The sequence below is a fragment of the Octopus bimaculoides genome, chromosome 2 (genome assembly GCF_001194135.2).
Source record: "Octopus bimaculoides isolate UCB-OBI-ISO-001 chromosome 2, ASM119413v2, whole genome shotgun sequence".
Lineage (NCBI taxonomy): Eukaryota > Metazoa > Mollusca > Cephalopoda > Octopoda > Octopodidae > Octopus > Octopus bimaculoides.
In genome coordinates, this window is record NC_068982.1 from 27,801,776 (window position 1) to 27,818,768 (window position 16,993).

The following is a 16,993-nucleotide window of genomic DNA, read 5'->3' on the forward strand; positions in this document are numbered from 1 at the left end:
CCTACGCTCTTCCACAGAAAGGAACACAGAAACAAACCAGGAGAAAAAAAAATATAAATAATGCTTAACTACATTTGTTTACGGTCTTATATAACAAAAAAAGAAAAAATCCCTGCTTACTCTGTTTTAACATAGCTTTTCATCACTATCATCACTTTGCATCTATTTTTTCCATGCTGGAAGGGCTGGTTGATATTTTTTTGCATTGTTTTTATGGTTGGATACCCTTCCTATTGCCAACCCCTTTACAGTATGGGTTATCTGCATTTTATTGTGTTACCAGCTGTAGAGAGATCATTTGTAACTGGTGTAAATGGCCCCCACCCCTTTACTCTGAATCACTTTTTATGGAATCCATGTCTCCTCTGTATGAGCCCAAATGGGCAGAGCCATTTTGTATACTGACTTTGTTCAGTCTCCAGCATTTTAGATGGGTCACCTTCCACTATGGTTGAAAATACATGTCTCCTGTACAGGAAGTAGGTTTAGTTTTGTAAACTTTAATATGAAATTGGCTGAACAATACCCCAATAGTTCATTCTCTTTATCATGCTCATGTGCGGGCGACACATGAAATCTTCCGAGCGGGATCTTGTGCGGGTGGCACATAAAAAACACCATTTCGAGCGTGGCCGTTTTCGTGCGGGTGACACGTAAAAGCACCCACTACACTCTCTGAGTGGTTGGCGTTAGGAAGGGCATCCAGCTGTAGAAACTCTGCCAAATTAGATTGGAGCCTGGTGTTGCCATCCGGTTTCACCAGTCCTCAGTCAAATCGTCCAACCCATGCTAGCATGGAAGGCAGACGTTAAACGATGATGATGATGATGATGATGGTCAGTGATGTGTGTGTGTGTGTGTAACACACATACACACATATTCCATTCTAAATACCTTCCAAACTTATTTCTAACAACATTACCAACACTTTGGAAAATCAAGATTTTCATATTCCTGTAAATAAAACTAACTGAAAAGTTTGCTTTATTTTCATGAAAGAAAATAAAAACCTATAAAGCAAGTATGATGATAATCACAAAAACAGTTGACACACAAGATATATATTGAACTTCCACTTACGTTCATGCTCCTGTTGAACTTGTTGATGAACTTTTTCTACTGCCATTACAATTTCATGGTGTGTTAGCTGCTCACAAGGTAACTATAATAAATATTCGAAAACATTTTTGAAAACCCAAAGTTGAGCTTATAGTACAGGAAGGGTTTATTCTCAATGTTAGGTGTAACTAGAAATGAAAATGGACCATAATAAGTGAAGAGATGCTGTGATGGAGAGGTCCTGTCAAACTCCTACAAACATGCCTCAATGCAATAGGCAGCAAACATGGTAAAAATGTCACATTTAGAAAAATTAAAATCTCTAAATGTCTAATCCAGCAAATTAATAAATAAAATTGTTTACATCCAAAGGTTAATAAGTTTACTTAGATAGGAATATAACTCATTTAGTTACAATAAAGTAATGATATGTAAATAAGATATTCAAACAATGTAGAACTAAGATGGTAAAATAACATAAAAATCCTTAGAATATTTATACTCTGAAGATTTATGATAATCAAAATTTTATACAATATTTTTCAGCACAAATCTAAATTTAGTAAGATAATGAAGTGTTGACCAGAAGTACCAATTATCTGGCAATAATCGTTTTAAGCTGACTAAAAGATGTGTAGGAAAAGGGCACCCAAATTAACTGATACAACACCTATGAGTATGGGAGTAATGATAAACAGTTATAGACATCCTCAATCAGAGGTGACTTGGATGTTGAACATCAACAATTGCAATCAACATTATATGTTATCTTACAGAAACACAAGCAAACTCACCTCAATTTTCTTCTGTTTTTCCTTTACTAGACAGTTTTGATACTTCTCACTGAGTTCAAAATCAAGTGTAGGAATATGTGCATTTGGATCACTTAGGGCAGTGAATGTTGCATGAGAATTTCTTCTGTCAATAGCACTATTTATTGCAGCAATTGCAGAAAGAACTAAAATAAGGAAAAAAAAAAGCCAAAATAAAGCATCTTCAATTAAATTTAACTAGGGTTAAATTGCAGTTTAAATTTAATCAATTACTAAATATATTGAAATGATTTCATAGAGATAAGCATTTCATCATCAATCAACCGATCAAGAAGGAAGACTGGTTCCTACTTTTTCAGTACTAAGAAAGCCTTTCAATTAACAACTTCACCCCTACTATCATTATTGGTCCTTTAGGGGGGGGGGGGAAAATCATCCTGAAGCTTAGCTTAATAAAGTGTCAATGAATGAGTTTTAATGATTGGTTTATGAGTGAATTTGTACAGCTTCATTTATTGATAAAATAGGTTTAGTCAGCATTTAAGTTAAAAATCTGACTGGACTTCTACAATTGTCATTTTTAAATTAACAATTTAGCATTAACTCATAGATTCAAGATCTCAATGGTGTGGTTGTTTGTTTTTAGAATGACATTGCCGGGAATGTGTGAGAGGCTGGATCTGGTCAGTTTGACCATAAAACAGGTAGAATATTTGGGTTATATATGACTGGTTTAAATGCTAAAGAGCTAATACCTTTCTATTTTCTTTTGTAAGATATCAACTATTTGTAATATAACAAAGTTGTACAATAAAAACTCCAGAGTAGCACTGAAATATCAGAATTATTCTGTGATGTAACTCTACAGCTGATATTTCAAAACTCATTAATTGCAACTTTCAACATACTCTCTCTTTTACTCTTTTACTTGTTTCAGTCATTTCACTGCGGCCATGCTGGAGCACCGCCTTTAGTCGAGCAAATTGACCCCAGGACTTATTCTTTGTAAGCCTAGTACTTATTCTATCGGTCTCTTTTGCTGAACTGCTAAGTTATGGGGATGCAAACACACCACCATCGGTTGTCAAGCGATGTTGGGGGGACAAACACAAACATATACACACACATACATATATATGTATGTATATATACAATAGGCTTCTTTCAGTTTCCGTCTCCCAAATCCACTCACAAGGCTTTGGTTGGCCCGAGGCTATAGTAGAAGACACTTGCCCAAGGTGCCACGCAGTGGGAATGAACCCAGAACCATGTGGTTGGTAAGCAATCTACTTACCACACAGCCACTCCTGCGCCTGAAGTTTTGAATATTAGTTTCAATTCTCGCTATATTTGTCCAACACCTATACAAAGCTCACTAAAGAAATGGCTTTTCCAAAACACTATTTTTATTACATTCCATTTTCAATGCAAAAATGAGGAAATTGCAATGTTTGAGAATACTAAATAAAGCAAATGTTAATTAACATGCAACAGATTTGAAAATTATTTCTAATAATATCAAGTTAAAGATAGCAGAATACTTAATGCAGATACTACATTGCTTGTTATGAGGATATGCATGATATGCTTACAAAGAACTTCATAACATAACAAGAAAAATACATAACTAATTAAAGTTATTTAATCACAATATTAGACATCAATTGAAGTAAACCTTGTTGGACGTGAACAGAACCATAAAACAAAGATTCCATGCAGAATCCATAAATAGTGCTATTGTGCTGTGTTAACTACTGTAAAAATATCCGGCCAATATTAAATTACAATTGCTCTACACTGTTGCACTGCACATTTCATTTAATGTACCGACAAGAATTAACAATACTTTACAGTAATATTCATGAAATTTGGTATCATTGTAATTTACCAATATAATCATTATCAAATTAATGTCTATGTATTAAAGTTGAAAAAGCTACCAAAGACCTACAGCAAAACTTTAAAAAGCAGACATCAAATTTAATAAGCACAATGTAATCAAACCGAAAAATATAAAGAACTTTAAAATTGGCAGCAATCAGTGGAAATAGGAAATGAAACATTGATTTATTGCACATTATAATGCTTTTATAAATAGTAATAAGAAATAATAATGGGTATTTGCATAACTTTCTTACATTATATACAAATTTGAAAATGAAAGTGAATTTATTTAGACAGAAATATAGATCAAAACCTATTATTACTACTGCAATTGTTCAAACTCATTTAGTGTGTGATAAAGAAATATTAGAAAAAACATGATAACTATAGTTTTGAGATTTGATCTACCAACTAAATTAGTATGCTACAGAATTAGCTGTATTAATTAAAATGTCCTCATGAATGATAAACTAGTTTTTTGCTTTAAAAAAAAAAAAAAAAAAAAAAAAAAAGAAATTCCTCATGAAAACAGGAAATTAGATGAGACAGTAGACCCTTTTCCCATATTTATTAGCTAGAAATCAAAATTGATTAATTGATTCCATATACTAAGCATATATACACACTTGGCTTACCCATATTATTTTATCTAAATTCCACTATCTAAAATCTATATCAAATAACTAGTGATATATATTTGATGGTAACACATCACTTATGAAAATTAAGTGAAGTCAATCTCAACTTTAAACCAATGAAAATGAGCTTATTTGAATTGAATATTATATATCACAGTATGTCAACCATTTCATACATACAACACACACATACGTGTGTGTGTGCTCTTAAAACTAAAACAAGAAAGTCATTTAAACTTTTTGAAAAATAATAAAATATTGCGAATAAAAAAAAAATTTTAAACTGGAATTAAAAGATGAAATTAGTTTCATCTTTTAATTTTATTGACTACATCACTCCCACTCAAATTATTCCCAAATATTTTAAAACTAAATTTATCAATTTAATATCAACCAAAACCATTCTTGCTTCTATTCCAAACAATAGACACTTAATCACAGAGAAAAATTTGGTTGTACTTAATTCCACGCTTTAAAAGAAGTTATCAGGATAAAAACTGTAAAGAGAAATAAAATCGGCCTAATTCTGAGCTGTCATGGAATTCTCTAGAACATAGTGACATTCAAAGTGTCAGCATGACCCATAGAAGAATCAGATCAGCTATTTCAATTCCAGAAAGTTTAGATTCTGTCATTTTGTCCATATTTGTGAGTCAGATTCAATGACAAAAGATTATCTGATAATATAGATTTGGAATTGGCACCTGCTATAAAGAATCAAACTCATATTTTATAAACAAGGGAAGAGATTTTTTAAATATAATTTGATTAGGCATTATTTAGAAAAATGCATATCAATAATCGATCCAGTATTATCAACACGAAAATAGTTTGAGTATGCTTATAAAAGAAAGAAAGTGATAATGGTATTATCTGCGTCCAATAGCAGTAAGTTTTGGCCATTGTACCATGGCTGATTTAATAAAATCACCAGGCATTAAATTATGCTCCAATGTATCATTCTTCACTCATAAAATCAATAATATTATTTAATAGATAAGAACAAATCCTTTTCTGTTTTTAGCCATACATTATATTTTAGACAATGCTATTATCCAAAATAATACTACCAAAAATATTTCCAATTTTATTCAGTTTAAAAATAGAGTTACTAAGACAAAATGGTCAGGATTCATTTAATAAAGTCTTAATATATCACATTCAATAGAAAAGTAAGACAAATTTACTTTTGACTGCATTAAAAATTTCATGATACTCCAGAGAGGCCTGTTTCTCTTGCCTAATACTACAGAACTCATCACAGTACAACATAGGGGCAGTGTCATCGATTGGACTCAATTGGGCAGCTGGGTTCTGAAGAGCTTTCATTAATTGCTCAGCATCAGTGTTTTCAATAGCAAGATTGATATTCTTCACGGCAACTTGCTCTGCGATAAAGAATTTCAACAATTTCAACTTTAAAAAAGAAATTTTCTGTTTGTAATTAACATAAACAAATCCATAAAAAAAAATACACATTACAAAGAATAAAGAAAAAAAGCTTTTATGCATGAATGTATATACAGTCATATTTACATACACATACATGTATAATATACATACATACGTATAAACACACACATTTGCATATACACATACAAAAATATACAGAACTATATATACATAAAGACATTTATATATGCACACACTTATAGTGATAGCACTGGAATGGAACTACAAAATGAAATATGGAATATTAATGCATTTAGTCCTCACATCTGGATCTTTTGAAATATATACATACACATATATGTAGCCATATTCATTTGTGTATGTGTTTGTGTATAGAATTGATGCATAAGCATCAAAGAATATACCCACGATAATAACACATTTGCTAACAGTTCATTAAACACATTATTATAAACCAGTAAAACCAAATAAGACTGATCTGGATATATATATATATATATATATATATATATATATATATATATATATGAAATTGGCAACAGTTTTCTGATTAACGTAACATTTTTGAAAGTGTCTGTATACAGTTTTTAAATTTAATTTAATTTAAATTACTCATGTATCACAATTATGTAATTATATATTTGTTATTGTTTATCTCCATGAAACAGCTGCTGAGCACAAATTATGAACTATTTGTGAAGTTCAATGCTTTTCTGCTAAATATATTGCTCTTAAACATCATTTTAGCTGATTATGTGTATCTAATATAGATTTACTGTGAAGTAAGAATGTACTGGAGATTAACAACTTATTGAGCTCATAATTTTCGTGGATTTATTCTTTGATCTTTATACATCAATTGCCCCTCTCTGTGTATGTATGTATGTGTATACACACACATCAGTATATAAGTTTACACACATCTTTATATATATATCTTTTTATACACATACATTTATATACACATCTAAGTATCTATGCATCTATTTTTATCTATATATATACAAATATGCAACACAACCATAAACTCAAAACCCCTAAAAAAAAAAACTTACCTTTACCAGACAGAGTCCCAATGAAGAACAATCACAGAATATTAATGTGTGGTATACAACAAGAAAATCCCCATGAACCCTCAAACAAGCTTAACCCTACAAGAACTAGAGTTTCATGTAAACATATAAATATATATGCATACATATTGAGGAACTGTTTTACCACCTGATGCTCTTGCTGTTGCCAACCCTTTGTAATGGATCCCTTATTGCACATATCTTCAAAGATTCAAAGCTAGCAGATGATTTGTTGACAGGGAGTTTGTTTTGCAATAATGTCACTGCTTGAGGCACATTGACTTTCAGAGAAGTGCAAATGTTAAACACACACACACACACACACACACACACACACACACACACACACACACAAAGAGAGCCAGCTGTCACTCATGAACAATTATGGCTTGGTAACATGTAACATGCTTTTGCTATTTGCTTAAGGTACCTGTGTAATGTGAGCAGGCATACATACATCATGACTTTTCAACCCTTTGACCCAGCAGCACATTCAGGATGTAACAGGAGAGAAGGCTGCATCAGCACTTGGCTGGTACTCATTTTCAAATGAGTTGACTGCATCAACATGAATGAAGTGCCCTTGCTCAAGAATACAACATGCTATCTGGTACAGTAATTGAAACCACATTATAATTCTGAGCTGAACACTTCAAATATTAGGCCAAACACTTAAGTATTTATGTACATAATGAGCTTCTTTGTTTCCATGTATGAAATCCACCCATAAGACAGGTCAGTCCAAGGAGAGAGTGGAAGACACCTGCCGAAGGTGTTACACAAGGAAATTAACCCAAAACCATGTGGTTAGGAAGTACACACAAAATGTGGTTTAAATTTTACGACAGTAACAACATATATATATATATATATATATATATATATATATATATATATATATATACAGGTAAAGAAGAGTAAAGAAGGAATGAAAGAAAATTTATTAAAATTATTCCAAGAACAATAAATATTTAAAATGGAAATCGTTGATATTTAGATACTTTTGGAAAATGATATTATATACATGTTTAAAGAAAAGTAGTAATGTGCCTGAACACTGGATTCTGCCCCATAAGATGGATAGGAATGGAATTTATGGAGGAATAATTGGGCAATAGGTTTACTTTGGGTATTGCTGCTTGTGAGATGCAGTAGGGCAAGTAGAAAAGGTGTGTATCAGTGGGTAAGTGTTTGGTAGAGCTGAGTACCATAACCATACAGATGGCCACTGGGAGTGGAGGGAAACTAAAGATGATTGTTATGACTGATTCAACATCTTTGGGCTATTGGAAGTTGGTGGGTGAAAGAAGTGAAAGTCATGCAGTTGCATATATTCTTGTGTTAAGAGATAGATTAAAGCATTTGATAAGGATAGGAACTGGTTTCTGAGAGAACTGTGTAATTGAATGAAGAATTATAAAATTTTACCCGAAAGAAATATATATCTAACAAGTTTTGTGTAAATATTTCACAATCTATTCTAAAATGCATAAAAGAAAGAAAAAGATCACATACTCTGATATTCTACGTCTGCTTCCTGGTTTGCAAGATTGATTGCAGCTTGAACTTCATCTTTATCTAAGAAAACATCGCCACCATTATTGTTCTGTGCAAATAAAATATATCAAGAAGGTATGAAAAACAGTTGTCAAGAAAAATGTAAAGGATAGATTTTATAAGTTGAGATAATATAAGAGTTGCAGCTAGCAGCAGTTCATTCACGTGTATAAATCCTTGAAGATCAATATCTTTACCCGTTGAAAAGATTTTTTTTTGGGGGGGGGGAGAATGAGGTGGGAATTTTCCACCTATTAACAAAGTTTTTTTTTCCTAACAAAAGCAGTTTAGATTGTGAGGAATTTTTTCTTCTTCTGATTTTATGATATTGAGTGCTGTAATGTTTCAGCTATCAAAACTCTTAAATGTATTTCAACATCATTAGGATGCAATTTGCAGTGTAATTATTTTTCAGATCATATCCATTATATTAGCAATCACATCTGCATTGAAGGGAGTATAGGTATAATTCTTTTACAGTCCCAGTATTCTGAATAAGCTATATCGGTAATTTATGCAGTGAATGATCTCTACCAAATCATTTTTTTTTAAATAGAAGAAACCTAAAATTAAAAATGAATGAAGCACCATGTAAGGCTAAGTACTGTATTACTAACAACATAGTAGAAGTTGAACTCTTATTACTGTCATCATATTGCAGGCATCTAACTGATTGTCCTAGCTTTATTGTTTGAGCAGTAAATAACCTCCAGCCCTCTGTACACCACAGATGAATGATTTTAAATAAAAAGAGCATCTAGCAGGAAAAACAACTGCTTCAGCAAATAGACTATACCACACTTTACAAGCATGTGAAAGTGGTTCTAAAAGTTAATACTTGTTTTATATTTTATGAAATACTATTGAAGACTTGTTGGCATTAATAAATAAGAAACCTGCAGTAACAGAGCTAAATAACACACACGTAAAATTTCAAATTCTAAAACCTATCATATATATTCAATGATAACACAATAAAGCAATAACTAATCACAATCATACACATTCCTTCGAAGCTGGTAGGGTGCATGGCTGCACAGTTGTTGTAATAGTGTGGTACACATCAAAATGTAACCACTCATACTTCACAAACGTGTTTCATAAGCTGCATGAAAGTTTCAATGCTATGCACTACCTTTGAATTTAAAATGTTTTGGCTCAAAGCATCAAAAGTTGCTCTCTCTGGCAGGGAAAAACTAGAAGGAACATTGATTAAAAGTAAATTTTTGCAATTTGTTTTGCGTTTATCAAACCTTCCTCCACACTTCTTATCTTTATGTGAAACTTTAATGAGAATTTCCATGTAATGGTACAACTAAAGATTAAAGACAAAATTATTTTACTTTATAAGCAAGACTCCTTACTAATAATGCTGAAAACAGATACAATATCAGATTTTTTCTTTCCATGAAATACCAACTAATAACTAAATTAAGCATTGACCATACAAATTTCACCTATTTAAATCAAAATGCTACTATTATTTTTATAGGTTCTACCATTATTTAACTAAGAAATAAATAATTTAAGTATTCTATAGAATAGACCAGAGAGTAAAATATTGCTTTGCTTTCCAATTTATCATTATAGCATTTTTATCATAAGGAACAATGTTGAGAGCTGGTCTACCCATATAAAACTACCATCACTACTTAGATGTTATTACTACTAATAACCCTTTCACTGTGAAATTAAATTTCATGATTATTTCAGTAATGATGCTAAACATCATCCAAAAAATATTCTGCAAGTGACATTGCTTCAATAAATTTTACATATTTCAACAGAAAATAATTAAAAACATAACATTCCCAACAAAAGAAAGACTGATATATAAAACTTTTCTGCATTAAAAGGGTTAATAGCAGATTTAATTTGAGAAAGTTTACATGAAACTACTAAAATAAATATTTACTTTTTTCAGTTCAAGTGTGTCTTGCAGACATTTCATATAGAAGTCAATGTTGTTGAGGTTTACATTCTTCAGTGATAGAAAACCTGATGTGAGAGCATTAATCAAAGAATCACGATCCATTTTTTGAAGAGCATCATTGATCCAAGTCAATGATGTGTAAACTGAAAAATATCAAAAGAACAAATCGGGAATTATACATTTTGCTTAAATTTTTTAATATAAACAAATAAATGAAATCCTTAATACTATAATTCTTAGTCTGCTCAACTGCTCATATTCTAGTCATAAGCTGAACAGTTTTAACTTCAACATACAAGAAAAAAAAATGGATATAGAAATTAGCTTAAATCACTATGATCAATATTGATTGTGTCAATTTCTCTTATTTCCTTTCATTGTATCTACTTAACTGATAGCAGAAACTGGATTGTGTGGAAATGTTATTAAGAGCAAGAAATAAAGGGATTCTTGAGTATTAAAGCTTTAGCATTACTTTGAAAAGTACTAAATCCTTTAATGACTGATAGTTACTTCATGAAGTTTGAAACTTTAATCAACCAAATTTAATCTGTATGAATTATGATAATTTTATAATGGAACATGTTTATAGAGAATCTTTCACTCTGATGCATTTTTATTTTTGTACATGTCACATTAATATTTTAAAAAGAAATTTAACAAAATAACTTAGTGCATTTCCATAGAAAATATAAGAATTGTTGACTCACCATTGACTTGGTTTATATATCCTTGAATCTCAGCTTGAGTTAAGAGTTCATCATAGACATCTGCCTCATATGTACTGTTAGGATCAATGAACTAAAAAAAATGATATAATTTAACCCTTTAATACTCAGATTACTTTGTCAAATGTAATGCTTATTTATTCACATTGTTTTGAATTAATCATGCATTATTTTGTGGCTTTGAGATTTAAGTGATGCGATTGTCTATTTTTAGAGTGACATGTAAGATAGGGGTGAGAGGCTGGATCTAGTCAGTTTGCAAATAAAACAAGTAGGATATTTCAGGTTGGATATGGCCAGTTTAAATGTTAAAGGGTTGATTAGAATTAAACAACAGAACAATAATTAAAATTGCATTTTACATCTCTGAAATTGCTTATTACTAAAAGTTTTAGTTAACCAGACTTATTCTACACATTGTTTTTCTAACTATACCACATTTCTAATGATACACTATACAATAATGGTCCTACATCATTATTTTATAGTTGGTTTTTCCATGCCTGAATGAACAAAAGTTTTCTCCATTACAGTCTCACCACTTATTGCAGTCTTTAATCATCTCTTCTGTGAGGTTCAATCCTAAGTTTAGCCCTAATCCCTTTTTTCCCTATGTCTTCAACAGTCTACCTATTCTGCAGGTTTGTTTCTCTTGGATCATTAAGCACTTTGTTTTGCTCCAATACCATCCTCCATATACACCACTTGTCCAAACCAGCACACAACTACAAAAACTCTTCTGTTCTCTTGCATACAACTACTGCAACTTATTTTAAGTTTTTTCCCCTCAACTCACAACACAACTTCTTACACCCAGTTTTCTTTTGTTTTAATCAATTCATTTGTAATCTACATCCATTCACACTAACATTACATACTCCACATTCAATGCCATGCATTACTATCATGCAATATTGCACTTCGAACACAAACATCATACAATTTATCATCCAAGTATCAAAGAGAATCCCTTTATTGTCAGCAGAAGTAACAGCTCCTAAATATGTTTTAATTGATTTTGAAATCCCTAAAAAGTCTGATGTTATTTACTAAACAGCCGATCCATTAAACATAGATTCTGAATGCAAACCCAGCTGAAGATTATGTGTGTGTGTGTGTGGTCTTTTTTTGTGTTAAATATGACAATCTTTTGCCTGATTTAGCACCACCCAATAGCTGACCCTTGGGTATCTTTAGGGGAGTTCACTCTGGATCTCTTCCTCTCAACAGTCTTGGAGGACCTAAAAGGAAAGCAGCCATGAGAACTGCCATTCTTCCTCCAGCCAAACTATTAAAAAATTATTTTACCATGCCAGAAAAGGTTGGGTAGATCCACTCAACAAAGCAAAACAAAAAAATTTTGATTTTCATTTTATCTGTTAGGCCTATCATCCTAAGATTTCATTTCCTCTTACACTTTGACCAATTCAATAGCAATTTAGGACATGTCCACAGCTTTGTAGCTTTTCTTTCACAAATAACTGATGTCTTTTAATGACCAGCTGCTTGTCCAGCTCAATTTGACTTTCACACAAGATGTTCAAAAGCCACACATCAAAAAGATTATTGCTATCTATGTTTTCTTGAGTCTTAACAGACATTCTACATTGAATGCAATGTCTCTGCTATGCAGTAACTTATTTTATGCTTTATACAGTGCACCTTTTGCATGTGTGCATGCAAACACACACACACACATACTTAACTGAAAATATCTGATGACTGCAATAATGCTGCCATGACTGGATTTCATGAAAAGCTTCAACATTTGCTTATATATATTGCATTTTATTTATTTACATAATGGACAGGTGATATAGATTTAAAAGATAAAAATATTCACCATTTTGTCACAAAAAGGAAAAAAAAAAAAAAAAACTATCCAAGAAGAGTCGAAAATATTCCATGAAATATCGATTTTAATTAAACATTTATTCAAGATATGCTATAACAAACAGCAGCAGTCAGTGTCTGATGACTAATTCTCAGATATTATACTAGACATGCTGAATTGTATATATACCTTAGAGTCTTTGCTCATCATCAAATATGTAAAAAAATATGTAAAAAAATATGTAAAAAAAAACTGCATATCTAGTTTACTATATTTTGTCAGCTATATTATGTTGTAGATACAAATCTTCCAAGAGATAACACATTGTATATATTTTCTCTCTCTTTTTATATATATATATATATATATATATATATGAAGAATATATTTTAATAGATAATTTTTTTTATGCAGCTGCTGTGAGATAATCATCATGCACGAGTAAATGTTTTTAGATGCTTACCAGAAAACTAAGTATGAAAAGTATAAACATCTGTTTCCACACACAAATTTGTTACAACACCTTTTCAGATAACACTTATGATGACCATCTTAAAGGGGCTTATTACTTTTATATACTACTACAGTCATCTCCCAAACCTATCAAATTGCCAAAAATCTGTTACTCTATTTTTGTCTAATTTGTTAGCTTCATCTATTAATGGTAGTGAGATCAAAAAATTTGCGTTTGCATCCCCATGGTTCTTGGTTTGATCCTGCTAAATGGAATCTTGGACAAGGTCTTCAACTATTGTGTTTTGGGTTGCTCAATGCCTTTTGGAAGATGGACGCGGATGCTTGCTGTATATGTGTATACCAGCAAAAGAAAGTAAAATCCTATATATATATATACAATGAAAATGCACACAAAATACTGATGCAAACAAAACTACCTTGTGTTATTTATTTGCCCAAGTTGCACAGAAGCTGTCTTGTTACCCTGGCCATTAGATCTTATGAACCATTTACTGATTCACTGGAAATTTATAACTAATGATACTCACCGCTGAATTTAGATGAAGAGGTGCTTGTCTCCCCCCTTGTAAACATAAGGACACAGGAAATGTGTCAAGGCCGATAGGAAGCAGTGCAGCTTCCTAGGTCTAACCAACAGTAGTATTATTCCCTTCAGGGGACTGTGACATTAAGTTGACAGCATACAACTACTTCATCGTATCACTACTGCATAAATCTCTCTGAGAGATTTAGAAATGTATTATTTCTAAACTTCAAATCAGTGAATATATTTCACTAGAATTATTATATGTCTACAAGAGCTCGATGGGCACTTTCGACTAGCAGGTCATGATACTCTAGACTGATGATGAGCAAAGACTCAGAAACATGTCTCTAGATGCAGGCTTAGCTGGGTGGAGGTGCTTGTCTCCCCCTTGTAAACATAAGGACACAGGAAATGTGTCAAGGCCAACAGTAACTGGAGCAGCTTTCTAGGTCTAACCAACAGTAGTATTATTCCCTTCAGGGGACTGTCACATTAAGTTGACAGCATACAACTACTTTAAAAGGTGTTATGTTCTTTTCGGTATCTCAAATTACTTAAACTAATAAATGCATGTAATGCATATGGAAGATGACAGTTGCCTAAGTGGGTGGAATCTGAGGATGAAGGAGGCCAAGTAAGATATGGAACAAAACAGAGCTGCAAGAAGGATGAAAAGGGCTGCAACTTGTAGTAAAGTGCTATGTTACAGAGATCTCACCAACCCTATGTAAGCAAAGAAAAACAAATGTAAAAAAAATGATGGTAAAGGTAATGTAGACTGGGATGTATAGAATCTACACTTGGGTCACTCCCAACCATTAAGTCTCCCTGCACTGTTCTCTTCCTCTTTCTCATCTACCACTCACCCCTTTCCCATCAATGTGCCCTTCTACTATCACTATCTTCAATCACCTATGTAATCAAGGATGGCATCACACTGGATCTGTCAGTATTCCTTCAGTTTCCCACTTATCACCTCATCTTTATTGCTAGTCATCTTTCTGCCCCTCTGATCATTCTTTTCCCTGTCACTCACTGACACCCATCACTTTCACCAACATCCATCACTCCTCAAATTACTCCTGCTCCTACCATTCACTGACATCACTCTCTCCTTCCGAGCATTCACTTCTAGTACTCCAATTCTATTTCCATATCTCCCTCTTATGGCTCATGCTATTTCTGTTGAATTTTCTAACAAACCATCCTCATGAAGCTATCTCACTTCCTCTTTGTTCTCTATCACCCACTAGTTCGGGTCCCTTTTCATTACTATCTACAAGGTAACACTCTGGTATTGGAGATAACTATTCAGTGCTAGTGAATGAAAAAATACAGCAAATGGTAGAGAAGACACTAGTTTTGCCAAGGACAAGATAATCACCCAAGTGTAGGTGCCATGAAAAGATGTATCAAATACACACTGTAAAGTGGTTGGTGATAGAAAAGACATCAAGCCATAAAAACCATGCTCAATGCAGTCCTGTGTGTCATCAGATCATGTTGAACCATCCAACTCAAGTCACATGAAAGACATGTTAAACCATGACGATGATGTAGTCCTAAGTTAACTCATCATCATGAAGAACAAGTTACTACATAACATCCAAGGTCCTGTTATATTTTGCATTTAATATGCAAAACATCCCCCCACTCATATTGTTTATAGCTATATCAAATGTCCCTATGTTCCCCTCTTGCTAAGCTATCTACACACATACACAAACATAGCAGGTCTCCATTATTTGATAATGGAACTTCAGTTGTCCAAATCAGCTGAATAACTACTACTGAATTAATGTGAAGTGGCTGAGCCTTCCACAAACACACGTACTCTTAATGTAATTCACAAGCAGAAGCAACATGACACAGAGTGTAGTAGTAAGGATGTACCTTTTGAATAACAGGTACAATTGAGCTGATAGGCTTGAATATAGTTTCTGCCTATCCAATTTCATTCACAAGTTATGGATTAGCTCAAGGCTGTAGACAATTACATTTGCCCAATGTGTCAAAATGGAATCAAACCAGAGACCTCTTGGATGCAAAGCAAAATTCTTAACCATTTGGTCATACTGCATCTACATATATATCATTATTTAATGTCCATGTTCCATGCTGGCATGTGTTGGATGGGTCCAACGACTGCATCATGCCTCAATATCTCCATTGGCAATGTTTTCTACAGTTGGAAGCCCTTCTTAAAACACACACACACACACACACTTTGGTTAGGCATTGCAATACTAATAACCTGATATAGAACTCAATATATAATGTTTCTGAATGAAGTGTTAGTAGAGTAAAGAGCAGTAATAAAAAATGAGAGGACAAAGGAATAAACTTGTGAACTTCATTAGCTTACAGCTGTTTCTGCTATTAATATGCAGTGGACTTATAGTTGAGTGCCTCAGTAACACCTTATAGCTTCAGAGCTTCAAATATGAATGTAATTTGTTTGGGAAAAACAATTACATTTATGCATATACACAAAAAAAGTATCACAATGAGAAAACATGTACATGGCTTTTAAACTCCAGGTCTATTGTATTTATTGTACAAAAGTTCTAGTTAGCTGATTTTACTCGAGTTGTTTTGCTTGCTTATTTTAGATTTGCATCCCATTTCTAGAGGAATATTTTGTCTACTAACTACTTGGATTAATTTAGTTGACCAAAAGTTATCAACTCACCATATTATAGAATACTCTACTTCTATTTGTGAATTATCCTCTCTTCGAAAATAGTGTGAAAAGTTAGTAGCTAAATCTACATAGAACCTCAAATTTAAATGAACACTTTGTATTTTGTGAATTATAATGGCTAGTGAAGTTAGAATGCTGGATTACTGTCATGAAGATCATTACTTCCAATTTCACTATACATTTTATCCCATAGCAAGACACAATTTTCCCAATTTACAAGGCTAACAAAACAGGCAACACTCCTACATCATCAAATGAATGATTAACAGCAGCAAGAGTGTTCAGCAGTAATACAATTGCTTAAAAAAGAGAAAAGAAATCCTACGAACATTAAATGATGGTGATGATAAAAACATCATATATATATATATATATATATATATATATATATATA

The 16,993-nt window shown here is 32.4% G+C and overlaps 1 protein-coding gene across 1 annotated transcript in view; it reads right to left on the minus strand.

The window, feature by feature from the left end:
- The window catches only part of LOC106872737 (ras GTPase-activating-like protein IQGAP1), a 176,489-nt gene that overhangs the window by 43,478 nt on the left and 116,018 nt on the right, over positions 1-16,993 (minus strand). Inside the window, exons 10-15 of the mRNA XM_014919820.2 lie at positions 11,041-11,131; positions 10,313-10,473; positions 8,356-8,446; positions 5,542-5,742; positions 1,854-2,017; positions 1,081-1,162 (exon numbers count right to left, since the gene is read on the minus strand). Of these exons, the coding sequence (XP_014775306.1) occupies positions 1,081-1,162; positions 1,854-2,017; positions 5,542-5,742; positions 8,356-8,446; positions 10,313-10,473; positions 11,041-11,131 (790 nt within the window). The remainder of the gene's footprint in view (positions 1-1,080; positions 1,163-1,853; positions 2,018-5,541; positions 5,743-8,355; positions 8,447-10,312; positions 10,474-11,040; positions 11,132-16,993) is intronic.